General features: G+C 46.1%; 1 protein-coding gene across 1 annotated transcript; it reads left to right on the plus strand.

Annotated features, from left to right (window-relative positions):
* The first annotated feature begins 10,905 nt into the window (after positions 1-10,905).
* On the plus strand, positions 10,906-19,732 carry HSPA5 (heat shock protein family A (Hsp70) member 5). Its single transcript, XM_038744952.1, has 8 exons — positions 10,906-11,164; positions 14,656-14,887; positions 15,684-15,821; positions 16,341-16,453; positions 16,546-16,936; positions 17,059-17,296; positions 18,394-18,561; positions 18,834-19,732. The coding sequence occupies exons 1-8, from the start codon at positions 11,034-11,036 to the stop codon at positions 19,394-19,396; spliced, it is 1,974 nt and encodes a 657-aa protein (XP_038600880.1). The 5' UTR covers positions 10,906-11,033; the 3' UTR covers positions 19,397-19,732.
* The last annotated feature ends 580 nt before the right edge of the window (positions 19,733-20,312 follow it).

Below are 20,312 nucleotides of genomic sequence, written 5' to 3' on the forward strand. Positions count from 1 at the left end.
CTGAGCCACGCTGCTTCTCTTCAAAGCCCTACTGAGAGCTCACCTCCTCCAGGAGGCCTTCCCAGACTGAACCCCCGTCCTTCCTCTCCCCCTCCTCCCCCTCCCCAACCCCCCCACCTTACCTCCTTCCCCTCCCCACAACACCTGTATATATGTATAGATGTTTGGACGTGTTTATTACTCTATTTATTTTACTAGTACGTATTCTATTTATTTTATTTTGTTAATATATTTTATTTTGTTGTCTGTCTCCCCCTTCTAGACTGTGAGCCCGCCGTTGGGTAGGTACCATCTCTATATGTTGCCAACTTGTCCTTCCCAAGCGCTTAGTCCAGTGCTGTGCACACAGTAAGCGCTCAATCAATACGATTGAATGAATACATCACTCATTTCAGGGAGAGGAAACAGGCCTAACTTCTCTGAGTCACTAAGGTCACATTCACTAAGCGCTTAGTAATAATGATAATAATAATGATGGCATTTGTTAAGCACTTACTATGTGCAAAGCACTGTTCAAAGCGCTGTACTGCACAGTGCTCTGCACACAGTGAGTACTCAATAAATACGATTGAATGAACGAACTTGTACATATCTATTCTATTTATTTTATTTTGTTAGTATGTTTGGTTTTGTTCTCTGTCTCCCCCTTTTAGACTGTGAGCCCACTGGTGGGTAGGGACCGTCTCTAGATGTTGCCAACTTGGACTTCCCAAGCGTTTAGTCCAGTGCTCTGCACACAGTAAGCGCTCAATAAATACGATTGAATGAATGAATGAATTCTGACTAGGCCAGGGTTGGTAACAGCACTCATTTCAGGGAGAGGAAGGTGACATTCACTAAGCGCTTAGTACTGCACAGTGCTCTGCACACTGTAAGTACTCAATAAATACGATTGAATGAACGAACCGGGTCTGGAGCTGGCCGAGATCTGGCTCTCTAGCCTGACTTTGGATAAGGAAAACATTGTCTTTTCTTTAATCTTGTAGGAGTCCGAGTCTTGACCGAAATAGTGTCTCTGGAACATGATCAAGCCGTGTTGAGACCAACAGTGCACATTCCAGTGATGCAATACTACGGATGGTTAGCAGTGAGCCACGATGCCATCGTCAAGTCCAAATGTGATGTCTGAAGGTTCGTAAAGGAAGCGTTCAGGCAGGCCCCTAAACCTAGCCCAGTGTGAATATCAGAAGAAATGCTTAAGAGAAATAAAGCACAGTTACTTATCTAAATGGTTAAACATTTAATACCCTGACGTGGTGGGCAGAACGGTGAAATCAGAGGCAACAGCTCATGCGTTCTTCCATGTCCCAAACCACTGGCGTTACCTGTAACTATATATATATATATATATATGTATATATATGTGTGTGTTTGTACATATTTATTACTCTATTTATGTATTTATTTTGCTTGTACATATCTATTCTATTTATTTTATTCTGTTAGTATGTTTGGTTTTGTTCTCTGTCTCCCCCTTTTAGACTGTGAGCCCACTGGTGGGTAGGGACTGTCTCTATATGTTGCCAATTTGTACTTCCCAAGCGCTTAGTACAGTGCTCTGCACATAGTAAGCGCTCAATAAATACAATTGATGATGATGATGATGTTGGGTAGGGACCGTCTCTATATGTTGCCAACTTGTACTTCCCAAGTGCTTAGTACAGTGCTCTGCACACAGTAAGCGCTCAATAAATACGATTGATTGATTGATTGATTGTCCCAAACCACTGGCGTTACCTGTAAGTATATATGTTTGTACATATTTATTACTCTATTTATTTATTTTACTTGTACATATCTATTCTATTTATTTTATTCTGTTAGTATGTTTGGTTTTTTTCTCTGTCTCCCCCTTTTAGACTGTGAGCCCACTGTTGGGTAGGGACCGTCTCTGTATGTTGCCAACTTGTACTTCCCAAGCGCTTAGTCCAGTGCTCTGCACACAGTAAGCGCTCAATAAATACGATTGATTGATTGTCCCAAACCACTGGCGTTACCTGTAAGTATATATGTATATATGTTTGTACATATTTATTACTCTATTTATTTATTTATTTTACTTGTACATATCTATTCTATTTCATTTTGTTAGTATGTTTGGTTTTGTTCTCTGTCTCCCCCTTTTAGACTGTGAGCCCACTGTTGGGTAGGGACCGTCTCTAGATGTTGCCAACTTGTACTTCCCAAGTGCTTAGTACAGTGCTCTGCACACAGTAAGCGCTCAATAAATACGATTGATTGATTGATTGTCCCAAACCACTGGTGTTACCTGTAAGCATATATGTATATATGTTTGTACATATTTATTACTCTATTTATTTATTTATTTATTTTATTTGTACATATCTATTCCATTTATTTCATTTTGTCAGTATGTTTGGTTTTGTTGTCTGTCTCCCCCTTCTAGACTGTGAGCCCACTGGTGGGTAGGGACCGTCTCTATATGTTGCCAACTTGTACTTCCCAAGCTCTTAGTCCAGTGCTCTGCACACAGTAAGCGCTCAATAAATACGATTGATTGATTGATTGATTGTCCCAAACCACTGGCGTTACCTGTAAGTATATATGTATATATGTTTGTACATATTTATTACTCTATTTATTTTACTTGTACATATCTATTCTATTTATTTCATTTTGTTAGTATGTTTGGTTTTGTTCTCTGTCTCCCCCTTTTTGACTGTGAGCCCACTGTTGGGTAGGGACCGTCTCTATATGTTGCCAACTTGGACTTCCCAAGCGCTTAGTACAGTGCTGTGCACACAGTAAGCGCTCAATAAATACGATTGATTGATTGATTGATTGATTAAGTATCTCAACCTAAATACTTCCTACCAGGACACCAAGATTTGAGGGATACCACTGACTTTCGGATGACCTTATTTATTTATTTTTTTATTTTATAATATTTATTATTATTATTTTTATTATTTTTTATATATTATTTTTATATATTTTATTTACTTATGTATTTATTTTATTTTGTTAGTATGTTTGGTTTTGTTCTCTGTCTCCCCCTTTTAGACTGTGAGCCCACTGTTGGGTAGGGACTGTCTCTAGATGTTGCCAACTTGCACTTCCCAAGTGCTTAGTCCAGTGCTCTGCACACAGTAAGCGCTCAGTAAATACGAATGATTGATTGATTGATTAAGTATCTCAACCTAAATACTTCCTACCAGGACACCAAGATTTGAGGGATACCACTGACTTTCGGATGACCTTATTTATTTATTTTATTTATTTTTTATATATTTTTATTATTTTTTTATCATTTTTATATTATTTTTATATATTTTATTTACTTATTTACTTATTTTATTTTGTTAGTATGTTTGGTTTTGTTCTCTGTCTCCCCCTTTTAGACTGTGAGCCCACTGTTGGGTAGGGACTGTCTCTCTATGTTGCCAACTTGTACTTCCCAAGCGCTGAGTACAGTGCTCTGCGCACAGTAAGCGCTCAATAAATATGATTGATTGATTGATTGATTAAGTATCTCAACCTAAATACTTCCTACCAGACCAAGATTTGAGGGATACCACTGACTTTCGGATGACCTTATTTATTTATTTTATTTTTTTATATATTTTAAATTATTTTTGATATATTATTTTATTTATTTTATTTACTTATTTATTTATTTTATTTTGTTACTATGTTTGGTTTTGTTCTCTGTCTCCCCCTTTTAGACTGTGAGCCCACTGTTGGGTAGGGACCGTCTCTGTATGTTGCCAACTTGTACTTCCCAAGCGCTTAGTACAGTGCTCTACACACAGTAAGCGCTCAATAAATACGATTGATTGATTGATTGATTAAGTATCTCAACCTAAATACTTCTTACCAGGACACCAAGATTTGGGGGATACCACTGACTTTCGCATGACCTCGGAAAAGTCGCTTTACTGTAAATAAAGGATGCTATTACCAGCCCCCTGCTCACCTTCTCGTTTCCTCATCTATAAAATGGAAATAAAATACCTATTTTCCCTTTCTCTTACCGTAATCAGAACGAGGCCCGCAAACTAAGAGAAAGGGAAAATAGGTATTTTGCGGGCCTCGTTCTGATTACAAAACGCCCGCAAAATACCTATTTTCCCTTTCTCTTAGTTTGCGGGCCTCGTTCGGGTTTGTCTGGCGTATACCCCCACACTCGGCACTGCGCTTGGTACCTGGCACGCACTTAATAAATGCCATTAAAAAACCCTCAAGCCAAATTAAAGTCTGTAAAGTGCCAAAGCCAAAGGGAGAGGCACTAGAGGAATGATTAATTGGCAGGATCTGGCCAGGGAGTGGCGGTGACTTGTGTCGGAATGGAAGGGACTAGTTCTGGTGCATAGTAAGCGCTCAATAAATACGATTGATGATGATGATGATGATGATGATGATATAATAGCTTGTGAGGGAGTTGGCAGTCACAAGCAACAGGAACAGTATCGGGGGTTGACTAATCATGGATAAGGTAAGGAAGCAGGGATAGTGTTTCTATACCTACCAACTTACATACCCTACTATTATTTAAGCACCAACATACATAGCCATTTCTCCTTTTTGCTTCTATCTTTAAATTATTTGTATCTGTTTCCCTCACTAGACTGTAAATTCCTTGAGGGCGGGAATTGTGACTTTTTTAACTCTACTGAACTTTCCCAACTACTTGGTACACTGCTCTGCATGCAGTAAGCATTCAATAAATACGATTAATTATAATAATAATAATAATGATGGCATTTATTAAGCGCTTACTATGTGCAAAGCACCGTTGTAAGCGCTGGGGAGGTTACAAGGTGATCAGGCTGTCCCACGGGGGGCTCACAGCCTTCATCCCCATTTTACAGATGAGGGAACTGAGGCCCAGAGAAGGGAAGTGACTTGCCCAAAGTCACCCAGCTGACAAGTGGCGGAGTCGGGATTTGAACCCATGGCCTCTGACTCCAAAGCCCGGGCTCTTTTCCACTGAGCCACGCTGCTTCTCTAATAATTATAATAATGATAGCATTTATTAGGCACTTACTATGTGCAAAGCACTATTCTATGTGCTGGGGAGGTTACGTAATAATAATAATTATGGCATTTATTAAGCGCTTACTATGTGCAAAGCACTGTTCCAACTGCTAGGGAGGTTACGTAATTATAATAATTATGACATTTATTAAGCGCTTACTATGTGCAAAGCACTGTTCCAAGTGCTGGGGAGGTTACATAATTATAATAATTATGACATTTATTAAGCACTTACTATGTGCAAAGCACTGTTCTAAGCGCCGCGGAGGTTATAAGGTGATCAGGTTGTCCCACGGGGGGCTCACAGTCTTCATCCCCATTTTACAGATGAGGGAACTGAGGCCCAGAGAAGGGAAGTGACTTGCCCAAAGTCACCCAGCTGACAAGTGGCGGAGGCGGGATTCGAACCCATGACCTCTGACTCCAAAGCCCGTGCTCTTTTCCACTGAGCCACGCTGCTTCTCTAATAATTATAATAATGATAGCATTTATTAGGCACTTACTATGTGCAAAGCACTGTTCCAAGTGCTGGGGAGGTTACATAATAATAATAATTATGGCATTTATTAAGCGCTTACTACATGCAAAGCACTGTTCTAAGCGCTGGGGAGGTTACATAATAATAATAATTATGACATTTATTAAGCGCTTACTATGTGCAAAGCACTGTTCTAAGCGCTGGGGAGGTTACAAGGTGATCAGGTTGTCCCACGGGGGGCTCACAGTCTTCATCCCCATTTTACAGATGAGGGAACTGAGGCCCAGAGAAGTGAAGTGACTTTCATTCATTCATTCATTCAATGTATTTATTGAGCACTTGCTGTGTGCAGAGCATCATCATCATCATCAATCGTATTTATTGAGCGCTTACTGTGTGCAGAGCACTGGACTAAGCGCTTGGGAAGTACGAGTTGGCAACACAAAGAGACAGTCCCTACCCAACAGTGGGTTCACAGTCTAAAAGGGGGAGATAGAGAACAAAACCAAACGTACTAACAAAATAAAATAAATAGAATAGATATGTACAAGTAAAATAAATAAATAGAGTAATAATTTATTACTGTACTGTACTAAGCGCTTGGGAAGTACAAGTTGGCAACATATAGAGACGGTCCCTACCCAACAGTGGGCTCACAGTCTAAAAGGGGGAGACAGAGAACAAAACCAAACATATTAACAAAATAAAATAAATAGAATAGATATGTACAAGTAAAATAAATAAATAAATAGAGTAATAATTTATTACTGTACTGTACTAAGCGCTTGGGAAGTACAAGTTGGCAACATATAGAGACGGTCCCGACCCAACAGTGGGCTCACAGTCTAGAAGACTTGCCCGAAGTCACACAGCCGGCAATTGGCGGAGCAGGGATTTGAACCCATGACCACTGACTCCAAAGCCCTTGCTCTTCCCACTAAGCCACGCTGCTTCTAATTAATTAATTGATTGAGGAAGTGATGGTAAAGGTTGATGAGAAGGATCAAGTTGTGAGGGGTCCAGGGTGACCGGACAAACAGGGAACAGAGGTATTTGTAATTGTAGTAATAATAATAATAATGATAATTGTGGTATTTGTTAAACTCTTACTGTGTGCCAGGCACTGTACTAAGCACTGGGGTGGATACAGGCAAATCAGGTTGCCCGCAGTCCCTGTCCCGCATGGTGCTCACAGTCTTAATTCGAATCCCGCCTCCTCCACATGTCCGCTGTGTGACCTTGGGCGAGTCACTTAACTTCTCGGAGCCTCAGTTCCCTCATCTGTAAAATGGGGATGATGACTGTGAGCCCCACGCGGGGCAACCTGATCACCTTGTATCCCCCCAGCGCTTAGAACAGTGCTCTGCACATAGTAAGCGCTTAACAAATGCCATTATTATTATTATTATTATTTTACGGATGAGGTAACTGAGGCGCAGAGAAGTGAAGTAACTTGCCCAAGGCCACACAGCAGACAAGTGGCAAGAAATGGGGTATTATTCATTCATTCAACCATACCGTATTAGTTGGGGAATAAAGAGTGCTCTGAGGGAATGGGGAGAAAGGGCGTGGGGACAAAAAGACGCAACAGGTGGCCTTGGAGAGAGGGAGGATGGGAATGGGGCTCTGGTTCTGCCTGGTGGTAAAGGAAGGTCGGAATTCGATTCCAAGCAGGACCTGGGGCGATAGGATCCTGGTACCAATTGTGAGGTGCCGGGGATGGGATGTGAGAGAGGAGGTCTCCTCTGGATGTGATGATGAATCCGTTCTCGCTATTGATCATCATCATCATCATCAATCGTATTTATTGAGCGCTTACTATGTGCAGAGCACTGTACTAAGCGCTTGGGAAGCACAAATTGGCAACATATAGAGACAGTCATCATCATCATCATCAATCGTATTTACTGAGCGCTTACTATGTGCAAAGCACTGTACTAAGCGCTTGGGAAGTACAGATTGGCAACATATAGAGACAGTCCCTGCCCAACAGTGGGCTCACAGTCTAAAAGGGGGAGACAGAGAACAAAACCAAACACACTAACAAAATAAAATAAATAGAATAGATAGGCACAAGTAAAATAAACAAATAAATAGAGTAATAAATCTGTACAAACATATATACATATATACAGGTGCTGTGGGGAAGGGAAGGAGGTAAGATGGGGGGGATGGAGAGGGGGACGAGGGGGAGAGGAAGGAAGGGGATGTGGAGGGGAGATGGGCTAATGGCTGGTTAGAGGGTTACACGGTGATCAGGTTGTCCCACGTGGGGCTCACAGTCTTCATCCCCATTTTCCAGATGAGGCACTGAGGCCCAGAGAAGTGAAGTGACTTGCCCCAAGTCACACAGCTGCCAAGCTGCCCCTCTTCCCCCCGCCCTACCTCCTTTCCCTCCCCACAGTAGCTGTATATATGTATATGTTTGTACGTATTTATTACTCTATTTTACTTGTACATATTTATTCCATTGATTTTATTTTGGTAATATGTTTTGTTCTGTTGTCTGTCTCCCCGTTCTAGACTGTGAGCCCGCTGTTGGGTAGGGACCGTCTCTAGATGTTGCCAACTTGTCCTTCCCAAGCGCTTAGTACAGTGCTCTGCACACAGTAAGCACTCAATCAATACGATTGAATGAATGAAAGTGGCCGGGGTGGGATTCAAACCCACGACCTCCGACTCCCAAGCTCGGGCCCTTTCCACTGAGCCCCACTGCTGCCTTGTCCAAGGTCACACAGCAGGCATCGTTGGGTAGGGACCGTCGCTATATGTTGCCAACTTGTCCTTCCCAAGCGCTTAGTACAGTGCTCTGCACACAGTAAGCGCTCAATCAATACGATTGAATGAATAATAATAATAATAGTAATAATAATGGCATTTGTTAAGCGCTTACTCTGTGCAAAGCACTGTTCTAAGCGCTGGGGGGGGATACAAGGTGATCAGTTTGTCCCACGTGGGGCTTACAGTCTTAATCCCCATTTTACAGATGAGGTAACTGAGGCTCAGAGAAGTTAAGTGACTTGCCCAAGGTCACACAGCAGACGTGGGGGGGGGGCGGGATTCGAACCCATGAGCTCTGACTCCAAAGCCCGGGCTCTTTCCATTGAGTCACGCTGCTGCCTTGCTACCATCCCCCTCATCCCCCTCTCCATCCCCCCATCTTACCTCCTTCCCTTCCCCACAGCACCTGTATATATGTATATATGTTTGTACATATTTATTACTCTATTACTTATTTATTTGTTTTACTTGTACATTTCTATTCTATTTATTTTATTTTGTTAGTATGTTTGGTTTTGTTCTCTGTCTCCCCCTTTTAGACTGTGAGCCCACTGTTGGGTAGGGACTGTCTCTATATGTTGTCAACTTGGACTTCCCAAGCGCTTAGTACAGTGCTCTACACACAGTAAGCGCTCCTCCCTTCAAGGCCCTACTGAGAGCTCACCTCCTCCAGGAGGCCTTCCCAGACTGAGCCCCTTCCTTCCTCTCCCCCTCGTCCCCCTCTCCATCCCCCCCCATCTTACCTCCTTCCCTTCCCCACAGCACCTGTATATATGTATATATGTTTGTACATATTTATTACTCTATTTATTTATTTAACTTGTACATATCTATTCTATTTATTTTATTTTGTTAGTATATTTGGTTTTGTTCTCTGTCTCCCCTTTATTAGACTGTGAGCCCACTGTTGGGTAGAAGCAGCGTGGCTCAGTGGGAAAGAGCCCGGGCTTTGGAATCAGAGGTCATGGGTTCAAATCCCAGATCTGCCAATTGTCAGCTGTGTGACTTTGGGCAAGTCACTTCACTTCTCTGGGCCTCAGTTACCTCGTCTGTCAAATGGGGATTAAGACTGTGCGCCCCCCCCGTGGGACAACCTGATCACCTTGTAACCTCCCCAGTGCTTAGAACAGTGCTTTGCACATAGTAAGCGCTTAATAAATGTCATCATTATTAGGGACTGTCTCTATATGTTGCCAATTTGTACTTCCCAAGCGCTTAGTGCAGTGCTCTACACACAGCAAGCGCTCCTCCCTTCAAGGCCCTACTGAGAGCTCACCTCCTCCAGGAGGCCTTCCCAGACTGAGCCCCTTCCTTCCTCTCCCCCTCGTCTCCCTCTCCGTCCCCCCATCTTACCTCCTTCCCTTCCCCACAGCACCTATATATATGTATATATGTTTGTACATATTTATTACTCTATTTATTTATTTGTTTTACTTATACATATCTATTCTATTTATTTTATTTTGTTAGTACGTTTGGTTTTGTTCTCCGTCTCCCCCTTTTAGACTGTGAGCCCACTGTTGGGTAGGGACCGTCTCTATATGTTGTCAACTTGGACTTCCCAAGCGCTTAGTACAGTGCTCTACACACAGTAAGCGCTCCTCCCTTCAAGGCCCTACTGAGAGCTCACCTCCTCCAGGAGGCCTTCCCAGACTGATCCCCTTCCTTCCTCTCCCCCTCGTCTCCCTCTCCATCCCCCCCAGCTTACCTCCTTCCCTTCCCCACAGCCCCTGTATATATGTTTGTACATATTTATTACTCTATTTATTTAACTTGTACATATCTATTCTATTTATTTTATTTTGTTAGTATATTTGGTTTTGTTCTCTGTCTCCCCCTCTTAGACTGTGAGCCCACTGGTGGGTAGGGACTGTCTCTATATGTTGCCAACTTGGACTTCCCAAGCGCTTAGTCCAGTGCTCTGCACACAGTAAGCGCTCAATAAATACGATTGATGATGATAGTATGTTTGGTTTTGTTCTCTGTCCCCTCCTTTTAGACTGTGAGCCCACTGGTGGGTAGGGACTGTCTCTATATGTTGCCAAGTTGGGCTTCCCAAGCGCTTAGTCCAGTGCTCTGCACACAGTAAGCGCTCAATAAATACGATTGATTGATTGATTGATTAGAAAGGTCACACAGCAGGCATCGTTGGGTAGGGACTGTCTCTATACGTTGCCAACTTGTCCTTCCCAAGCGCTTAGTACAGTGCTCAGCACACAGTAAGCGCTCAATCAATACGATTGATTGATTGATTGATGGGGAGCAGGCTCTTCCCGCCCCTCAGCGGGCCGCCCCCAGAGGGGGCCCCCCGGGGGTCAAAGGTCGCTGGGGCCCCGCGCGGCAGGGAGGGGGGGAACGGACGGGCATCTCGCCAGCCAATAGGAGGCCGGCGCCGGGCGGCGGGCCGCGTCCGATTGGCCCGCCGCGGCACCCAATGAGGCGGCCGCGCGGGCGGGGCGCCTACGTCACTGCGGAGGGGCCCCGCTTCGAATCGGAGGCGGCCAGCTTGGCGGCCGGGGCCAATGGGCGGGCTCCAACGCGCGCCACGCTGGCCAATCGGAGGGCTCCACGACGGGGCTGCGGACAGCCTATATAAGGGCGGCGCGCGGCGGGGCCGGTCCATACCCGTCGGGCGTTGCTAGGCGGAGGAGCGTTGCTAGGCGACGGAGCGCCCTCCATCGCGGCCTTCCCCCGGCCTCGCCCAGCTTGCCATCCCACCGGCCTCCAGTCCCCTCCCGGGCCCCGTGCCGCTGGCCAAGCCCCCGGGACGGTCGCCATGAAGCCCCGTGCGGCGGCGGCCCTGCTGCCGCTGCTCCTGCTGCTCCACCCGGCCCGCCCCGACGACGACGACAAGAAGGAGGATGTGGGCACCGTGGTGGGCATCGATCTGGGCACCACCTACTCCTGGTAAGGACCCCGGGCTGGGGCCTTCGCTTGGACCTGTATTCGGCCCTTAACAGATATCATCATTGCTATTATTCTTAGTTGGGACTGTCCCTATTGTTGCCGGATTGTCCTTTCCAAGCGCTTAGTACAGTGCTCAGCGCCCAATAAATACGATGGGATGTGGGCACCACCTACTCCTGGGTAAGGACTCCGGAGTGGGGCCTTCGCTTGGAACTATATTCAGCCCTTAACAGATATCATCATTGCTATTATTCGTAGTTGGGTTGGGACTGTTGCCGGATTGTCCTTTCCAAGCGCTTAGTACAGTGCTCAGCGCCCAATAAATACGATGGAATGTGGGCGCCATCTACTCCTGGTAAGGACCCCAGGGTGGGGCCTTTCCTTGGAACTGTATTCGGCGTTTAACAGATACCATCATTGCTATAATTCGTAGTTGGGTTGGGACTGGCTCTACTGTTGCCGGATTGTCCTTTCCAAGCGCTTAGTACAGTGCTCAGCGCCCAATAAATACGATGGGATGTGGGCACCACCTACTCCTGGGTAAGGACTCCGGAGTGGGGCCTTCGCTTGGAACTATATTCAGCCCTTAACAGATATCATCATTGCTATTATTCGTAGTTGGGTTGGGACTGTTGCCGGATTGTCCTTTCCAAGCGCTTAGTACAGTGCTCAGCGCCCAATAAATACGATGGAATGTGGGCGCCATCTACTCCTGGTAAGGACCCCAGGGTGGGGCCTTTCCTTGGAACTGTATTCGGCGTTTAACAGATACCATCATTGCTATAATTCGTAGTTGGGTTGGGACTGGCTCTACTGTTGCCGGATTGTCCTTTCCGAGCGCTTAGTACAGTGCTCAGCGCCCAATAAATACGATGGGATGTGGGCACCACCTACTCCTGGGTAAGGACTCCGGAGTGGGGCCTTCGCTTGGAACTATATTCAGCCCTTAACAGATATCATCATTGCTATTATTCGTAGTTGGGTTGGGACTGTTGCCGGATTGTCCTTTCCAAGCGCTTAGTACAGTGCTCAGCGCCCAATAAATACGATGGGATGTGGGCGCCATCTACTCCTGGTAAGGACCCCAGGGTGGGGCCTTTCCTTGGAACTGTATTCGGCGTTTAACAGATACCATCATTGCTATAATTCGTAGTTGGGTTGGGACTGGCTCTACTGTTGCCGGATTGTCCTTTCCAAGCGCTTAGTACAGTGCTCAGCGCCCAGTAAATACGATGGAATGTGGGCACCGTGGTGGGCATCGATCTGGGCACCACTTACTCCTGGTAAGGACCCCGGGTGGGGCCTTCGCTTGGAACCATATTCGGCCCTTAACAGATACCATCATTGCTATTATTCTTAGTTGGGACTGTCCCTACTGTTGCCGGATTGTCCTTTCCAAGCGCTTAGTACAGTGCTCAGCGCCCAATAAATACGATGGAATGTGGGCACCACCTACTCCTGGGTAAGGACCCCGGAGTGGGGACTTCGCTTGGAACTGTATTCGGCCCTTAACAGATATCATCATTGCTATTATTCTTAGTTGGGTTGGGACTGGCTCTACTGTTGCCGGATTGTCCTTTCCAAGCGCTTAGTACAGTGCTCAGCGCCCAATAAATACGATGGGATGTGGATACCACCTACTCTTGGGTAAGGACCCCGGGCTGGGGCCTTCGCTTGGAACCGTATTCGGCCCTTAACAGATATCGTCATTGCTATTATTCTTAGTTGGGACTGTCCCTACTGTTGCCGGATTGTCCTTTCCGAGCGCTTAGTACAGTGCTCAGCGCCCAATAAATACGATGGGATGTGGGCACCACCTACTCCTGGGTAAGGACCCCGGGGTAGGGCCTTCGCTTGGAACTGTATTCGGCCCTTAACAGATACCGTCATTGCTATTATTCTTAGTTGGGTTGGGACTGGCTCTACTGTTGCCGGATTGTCCTTTCCAAGCGCTTAGTACAGTGCTCAGCGCCCAATAAATACGATGGAATGTGGGCACCACCTACTCCTGGGTAAGGCCCCCGGAGTGGGGCCTTCGCTTGGAACTGTATTCAGCCCTTCACAGATATCATCATTGCTATTATTCGTAGTTGGGTTGGGACTGTTGCCGGATTGTCCTTTCCAAGCGCTTAGTACAGTGCTCAGCGCCCAATAAATACGATGGAATGTGGCACCACCTACTCCTGGTAAGGACCCCAGGCTGGGGCCTTCGCTTGGAACTGTATTCGGCCCTTAACAGATACCATCATTGCTGTTATTATTAATTGGGTTGGGCCTGGCTCTACTGTTGCCGGATTATCCTTTCCAAGCGCTTAGTACAGTGCTCAGCGCCCAATAAGTACTATGGAATGTGGGCATCGATCTGGGCACCACCTACTCCTGGTAAGGACCCCGGGGTGGGGCCTTCGCTTGGAACAGTATTCGGCCCTTAAAGGATAACATTATTGCTATTATTCTTAGTTGGGTTGGGACTGTCTTTACTGTTGCCGGTTTGTCCTTTCCAAGCGCTTAGTACAGTGCTCAGCGCCCAATAAGTACTATGGAATGTGGGCACCACCTACTCCTGGTAAGGACCCCGGGGTGGGGCCTTCGCTTGGAACAGTGTTCGGCCCTTAACAGTTATCATTATTGCTGTTATTCTTAGTTGGGTTGGTACTGGCTCTACTGTTGCCGGATTGTCCTTTCCAAGCGCTTAGTACAGTGCTCAGCGCCCAGTAATAGCCCAATAAATACGATGGAATGTGGGCACCGTGGTTGGCATCGATCTGGGCACCACCTACTCCAGACTGTGAGCCCACTGTTGGGTGGGGACCGCCTCTATATGTTGCCAACTTGTACTTCCCAAGCACTTAGTACAGTGCTCTGCACACAGTAAGCGCTCAATAAATACGATTGAATGAATGAGTGAATGAATGGTAAGAACCCCGGGGTGGGGCCTTCGCTTAGAACAGTGCTTAACAAATATCATCATTGCTATTATTATTAGTTGGGTTGGGACTGTCTCTACTGTTGCCGGATCGTCCTTTCCAAGCGCTTAGTACAGTGCTCAGCGCACAGTAAGCGCCCAATAAATACGATGGAATGTGGGCCTCGATCTGGGTACCACCTACTCCTGGTAAAGACCCCCGGGATGGGGTGGGGCCTTCTCCCAGAACAGTGCTCAGCACATAGTCACTGCTTAACAAATACCATTATTATTGCTATTACTATTATTATTGTTAGTTGGGTAGGGGCTGTCTCTACTGTTACCGATTTGTACTTTTCCAAGCGCTTAGTGCAGTGCTCAGCACACAGTAAGTGCTCAATTAATTCGAATGAATGATTTGCCCTAGTAGATGCTCCAACTTTCCTTTTTTTTCTCAATTTTGTTCTATTCTTATCATCACCGTTATTATTCACCCTAGGATCACTGTAGTTGCCCCAACTTTGCTTTTTTTAAAAGAAAGTCCTCCCCCCCCCTTTTTGTCGTCCTCCTTTTTCTCCCTCGCCAGCGTGGGGGTGTTCAAGAACGGGCGCGTGGAGATCATCGCCAACGACCAGGGCAACCGCATCACTCCCTCCTATGTGGCCTTCACCCCCGAAGGGGAGCGGCTAATAGGGGACGCGGCGAAGAACCAGCTCACTTCCAACCCCGAGAATACGGTTTTCGATGCCAAGAGGCTGATCGGCCGAACGTGGAACGACCCCTCCGTGCAGCAGGATATCAAATATCTGCCCTTCAAGGTATGGGAACGCTCAATTTTAGGGTTTGGTGGGGGGTAGAAATCCCAGCGGATTTGCACGCGGTACGTGCTCAATAAATACGACCAAATAGATGATAGGCAGGCATGCTTTTCATGCCATATACCCTGCGATCAAGATCAGAGAAGCCGTGTGGCCTAGCGGAAAGAGCACGGGCTTGGGAGTCAGAGGTCGTGGGTTCTAATCCTGGCTCCACCACTTGTCAACTGTGTGACTTTGGTCAAGTCACGTAACTTTGCTGTTTCTGTTCCCTCCTCTGGAAAATGGGGATTAAAACTGAGCCCCGCGTGGGACAACCTGATTACCTTGTATCCCAGCACTTAGGTAGGTGCTTGGCACATAGTAAGTGCTTAACAAGTACCCTCATTATTATTATTATTATTATTATTATTATTATTATTATTATGGGTGTTAGCTGCAAGCTGCCGGAAGCCCAAAACTTTCATCGTAAAGCCATCCACTTCCTATAGGGAAGTGTGACTGGTACACGACTTCTTCACTAATTTCAAGTGAGTCTTGTGGCTGTGGGCCTTTAGACCTGTATTCTGTATTTCTTACACTAGAGAAAACTGTTGGGAATAGCCACTCGGTTCATAACACCCTTCTATCTGTAAAGTACAGAAGTGCCATTTTACTGCAGTTAAATGCCAGATAATCCAATCGATTCACTTTCTAGAGTCGTGGTCTTAAACTCTTAGGACGCACAAGTCACTGACTTTTTAAAACAAACTCAAATATTCATCTTTGTAAAAAAGAAATGACTCTCTTTTTAAAACAGGTGATTGAGAAGAAGACTAAACCGTATATTCAGGTTGATATTGGTGGTGGGCAAACAAAAACATTTGCTCCTGAAGAAATTTCTGCCATGGTCCTGACTAAAATGAAGGAAACGGCCGAGGCATACTTGGGAAAGAAGGTACGACTTAAATGGTCTTTTATTCAGGGGAAGCTACTCTAATTTGAGAAGCCATTTGGTGTAGAGGAAAGAGCACATACCTAAGAGTCAGAGGGCCTAGGTGCTAATCCTAGCTTTGCTACTTGTCTGCCGTGTGACCTTGGGCAGGTCACTCGGGTGACTCAGTGTCCCCATCTGTAAAATGGGGATTAAATCCTAGTGTCTCCAGACTGTGAACCCCATGCGGGACATAGATTGTATCCAACCCGACAAGCTTGTATCTATCCCGGTGCGTAGAACAGTGTTTGGTACATGGTAAGCACTTAGATGTAAATGGTAAAAGCTAATGAGGAGGACCGGAGAAAATGGGATGAGGATGTGCACAAACACTACATACACTCCCTATTTATCCTCTTTTCCTGTTTAAAGGGTAGTGGGGCCATTTAAAACGCTTACCTCCCCACCACCTTTTGACCAGGGTGGAAACACCCAAAAGTGAAGCCTGCAGCACTTGGTAAATGCTTATTCTCTACCTTTTAGGTTACTCATGCTGTAGTGACTGTCCCTGCCTACTTCAATGATGCGCAGCGCCAAGCAACTAAAGATGCTGGTACTATTGCAGGATTGAATGTTATGAGGATTATCAACGAACCGTAAGTCTCATTAAGCCTCCGGCCCTTCAGACAGACTCCTCAGTTGTGGGCAAAGTTCGGGGGTTCCTAAGTTGTGTCCTTTCCTTAAACAGGACGGCGGCTGCCATTGCTTACGGACTAGACAAAAGGGAAGGTGAGAAGAACATCCTTGTGTTTGATTTGGGAGGTGGAACCTTCGACGTGTCTCTCCTCACCATTGACAACGGAGTCTTTGAAGTGGTGGCCACCAATGGAGATACCCATCTGGGTGGCGAAGACTTCGATCAGCGGGTGATGGAACACTTTATCAAGCTGTATAAGAAGAAAACTGGGAAAGATGTTAGGAAAGACAACAGAGCCGTGCAGAAGTTGCGGCGTGAAGTTGAGAAGGCAAAGCGGGCCCTGTCCTCCCAGCATCAGGCCAGAATCGAAATCGAATCCTTCTTCGAGGGAGAAGACTTCTCTGAGACGCTGACCCGGGCCAAATTCGAGGAGCTGAACATGGCAAGTACAGCTCACCGAAACTACAGTCATGAACGAAACCGTCTTACGGTAAAACGTAACCAGCGCTTCGCGCAAAGAGGGTAACGAGAGCCGGGTAATTGATTGCCTTGTTTGTTTTTCAGGATCTCTTCCGTTCCACCATGAAGCCTGTCCAGAAGGTACTGGAGGATTCAGACCTGAAGAAATCTGAGATTCATGAAATTGTCCTAGTTGGTGGCTCTACTCGAATCCCCAAGATTCAACAGCTGGTGAAGGAGTTTTTCAATGGCAAAGAACCGTCTCGTGGCATTAACCCAGATGAAGCCGTGGCCTACGGGGCCGCCGTCCAGGCTGGTGTATTGTCTGGTGACCAAGATACTGGTAGGTGAAACAAAATGGTCTTTGATTAAGTCCATATGCCTCATATTACTGTAGTCCAGAACTAATACCAAATGGGCCAGTCTTAAATACATTTTTCCTAATGGCATTAGGTGCACTGATGGTCTGATCAGGCAGTTCCACATAGCCGATATTCAGGACAAGAGTAGTAATGTTTAAGTGCTGGGAAAGATTTCACATGTGGATCTTAATGGGGGCTTCTTATATTCTAAGACACACGAAGCCTTGATCAGCCATCCTGGGAACATACCTCCTCTAAGCTCATTTTTTATGGTGTTTTTAAACACCGACTATGTGTCAAACACGGTTCTAAGCGCTGGGGTAGGTACGAGCTAATTAGGTCAGACCCAATCCCTGTGCCCCACGGGGCTCATAGTCTAAGTAGGAGGGAAGACAGGTATTGCCATTGTAGGCGGGGGTCATATCTCCCAAAACTTTAGTATTGTGCTTTCCCAAGGGCTCTGCACGGAAGTGTTCAGTAACCATGGATTTTGATTAGATAGGTCCCTGTTCCTCGGGACTCACAAAAGTAGGGGGAGAGGAGGCAGGGGGTGGAGAAAATAAGTAGCTCATCTCCACTTTATAGGTGTAGAGGACCTGGGACTCAACTGAGTCCCTTTCCCCTGGTCTAGCCACTAGAGCACATTGCCGGGTTCATAACCCCCGTTCTCTCAGAGATTGTTTTAAAAATCTGAACTAATACTTGACGACCAAATAGCCTGATATTGATTAGACAGGTCCCTGTTCCTTGGGACTCACAAAACTAGGGGGAGAGGAGGCAGGGGGTGGAGAAAATAAGCAGCTCACCTCCACTTTATAGGTGTAGAGGACCTGGGATTCAACTGAGTCCCTTTCCCCTGGTCTAGCCACTAAAACACATTGCCGGGTTCATAGCCCCATCTAGAAGTGTAACCCCCGTTCTCTCGGGGATTGTTTTAAAAATCTGAACTAACACTTGAACGACCAATAGCCTACTTGATGGATCTGTCCCCGAGTTCTGTATGAATCAGACAGCCAGGGTCAGAGCAAGCGAGCTGTTCTGCGAGAGGCACGATCTCATTAATCTTGTCCCTTTCCAGGTGATCTGGTGCTGCTTGATGTGTGTCCCCTGACCCTGGGTATTGAAACCGTTGGAGGCGTCATGACAAAACTGATCCCGAGGAATACCGTTGTGCCCACCAAGAAGTCTCAGATCTTCTCCACGGCTTCCGACAACCAGCCGACCGTTACAATCAAGGTCTACGAAGGTAAGTTAGGCTAGAAGGCAACCACACTAACGCAGCTTTCGCTCCCGATACCTCAGTACGTGACCAAAAAGGATGCTCAACAAACCCAACCCCTACCTGAGATCCTCTGACAGGTGTAGATGAGGTGGCCTTAGTTCAGCTTCCCCAATCCCAGCTCCATCCATGATTCTCTGCATGGAAAAGATAGGGGGAAGGGATAAGAGTGTGACAATAGTCTTGACCTTTTGTCCATCTGCGGTAATGGAAATGCTAACCAGATTAACCGTCTCTAGGCGAACGTCCACTGACAAAGGATAACCACCTCTTGGGAACCTTCGACCTGACGGGAATTCCTCCGGCTCCTCGGGGCGTCCCCCAGATCGAAGTTACCTTCGAGATAGATGTGAACGGCATTCTCCGTGTGACCGCTGAAGATAAGGGGACGGGGAACAAGAACAAGATCACCATCACCAATGACCAGAACCGTCTCACACCCGAAGAAATCGAAAGGATGGTGAACGACGCCGAAAAGTTTGCGGAAGAAGACAAAAAGCTCAAGGAACGTATCGACACCAGAAACGAGCTGGAGAGTTACGCCTATTCTCTGAAAAACCAGATTGGGGATAAAGAGAAGCTGGGGGGCAAACTGTCACCAGAAGATAAAGAAATAGTGGAGAAAGCCGTAGAGGAGAAAATTGAGTGGCTTGAAAGTCACCAAGATGCAGACATCGAAGACTTCAAAGCCAAAAAGAAGGAACTGGAGGAGATCGTGCAACCCATTGTCAGCAAGCTGTACGGCAGCGCGGGCCCTCCCCCGGGTGCCGAAGAGGAGACGGCAGAGAAAGATGAATTGTAGACGCTCTGCAAGTGTTGTAAATGTAAATATTGGACTCAGGAACTTTTTGTTAGGAGAAAATTGAGAGAACTCAAATCTCGAATGTAATTGGAATCTTCACTGCAGAGTGGAGTTGAAAATGTTATAGCCGAAAGTGGCTGTTTACTGCTTTTCATTAGCAGTTGTTCACACGTGTTTCGGGGGGGCGGGGGGAGTTTGGGGGGAAATGACTAAAGCTGAGTTGGGAAATGTGTTCACCTTGAAAATCTTCTATTTAACAACTGGGTTATGTGCATTTGGTGTAGAACCTTTTTTCTACCTGAAGTGACACAATAAATGTTTGTTATTTACCCCCGGTTTCAGTATTGAAAGTGCAGTACATACCTACGGAAGCAGCGGAGAAGCAGTATGGCTTAGTGAAAAGAGCGTGGGCTTGGGTTCCAATCTCGGCTCTGCCACTCACCAGCTGTGTGACTTCGGGCAAGTCATTTAACTTCTCTGGTGCCTGTTACCTCATCTGTAAAATGGGGATTAAGGCTGTGAGCCCCATGTGGGGCAACCTGATCACTTTGTATCTGCCCCAGTGCTTTGCACAGAGTAAGCGCTTAACAAATGCCGTTATTATCATTATTACTGTTTTCACAGGTTCAACCAAATACTAATATTTGAAGCACTTACTAGGACCAAGTGCTGAGGTTGATCCAATACAATCAGGTGCCATCTTTCCAGTTGCGTTTGGGCCTCGGTCTTAAATGGGAGGGAGAACAGTCGCCATCCTCACTTTTTTCAGATGAGGTTGTGATGTGCCCAACAAGCAAATAACATCTGCTTAACTTGCAGAGTAAAACGTGAGCCAAGCTTTGGGCTAGGTGAGGGTAAGCCTCGCTCCATTCGCCCTTCCCCAGCCAAGTCGAAACAACCTCCGCTAGACAAAGCA

This window comes from Tachyglossus aculeatus, chromosome 4 (genome assembly GCF_015852505.1).
Source record: "Tachyglossus aculeatus isolate mTacAcu1 chromosome 4, mTacAcu1.pri, whole genome shotgun sequence".
NCBI classification, from domain to species: domain Eukaryota; kingdom Metazoa; phylum Chordata; class Mammalia; order Monotremata; family Tachyglossidae; genus Tachyglossus; species Tachyglossus aculeatus.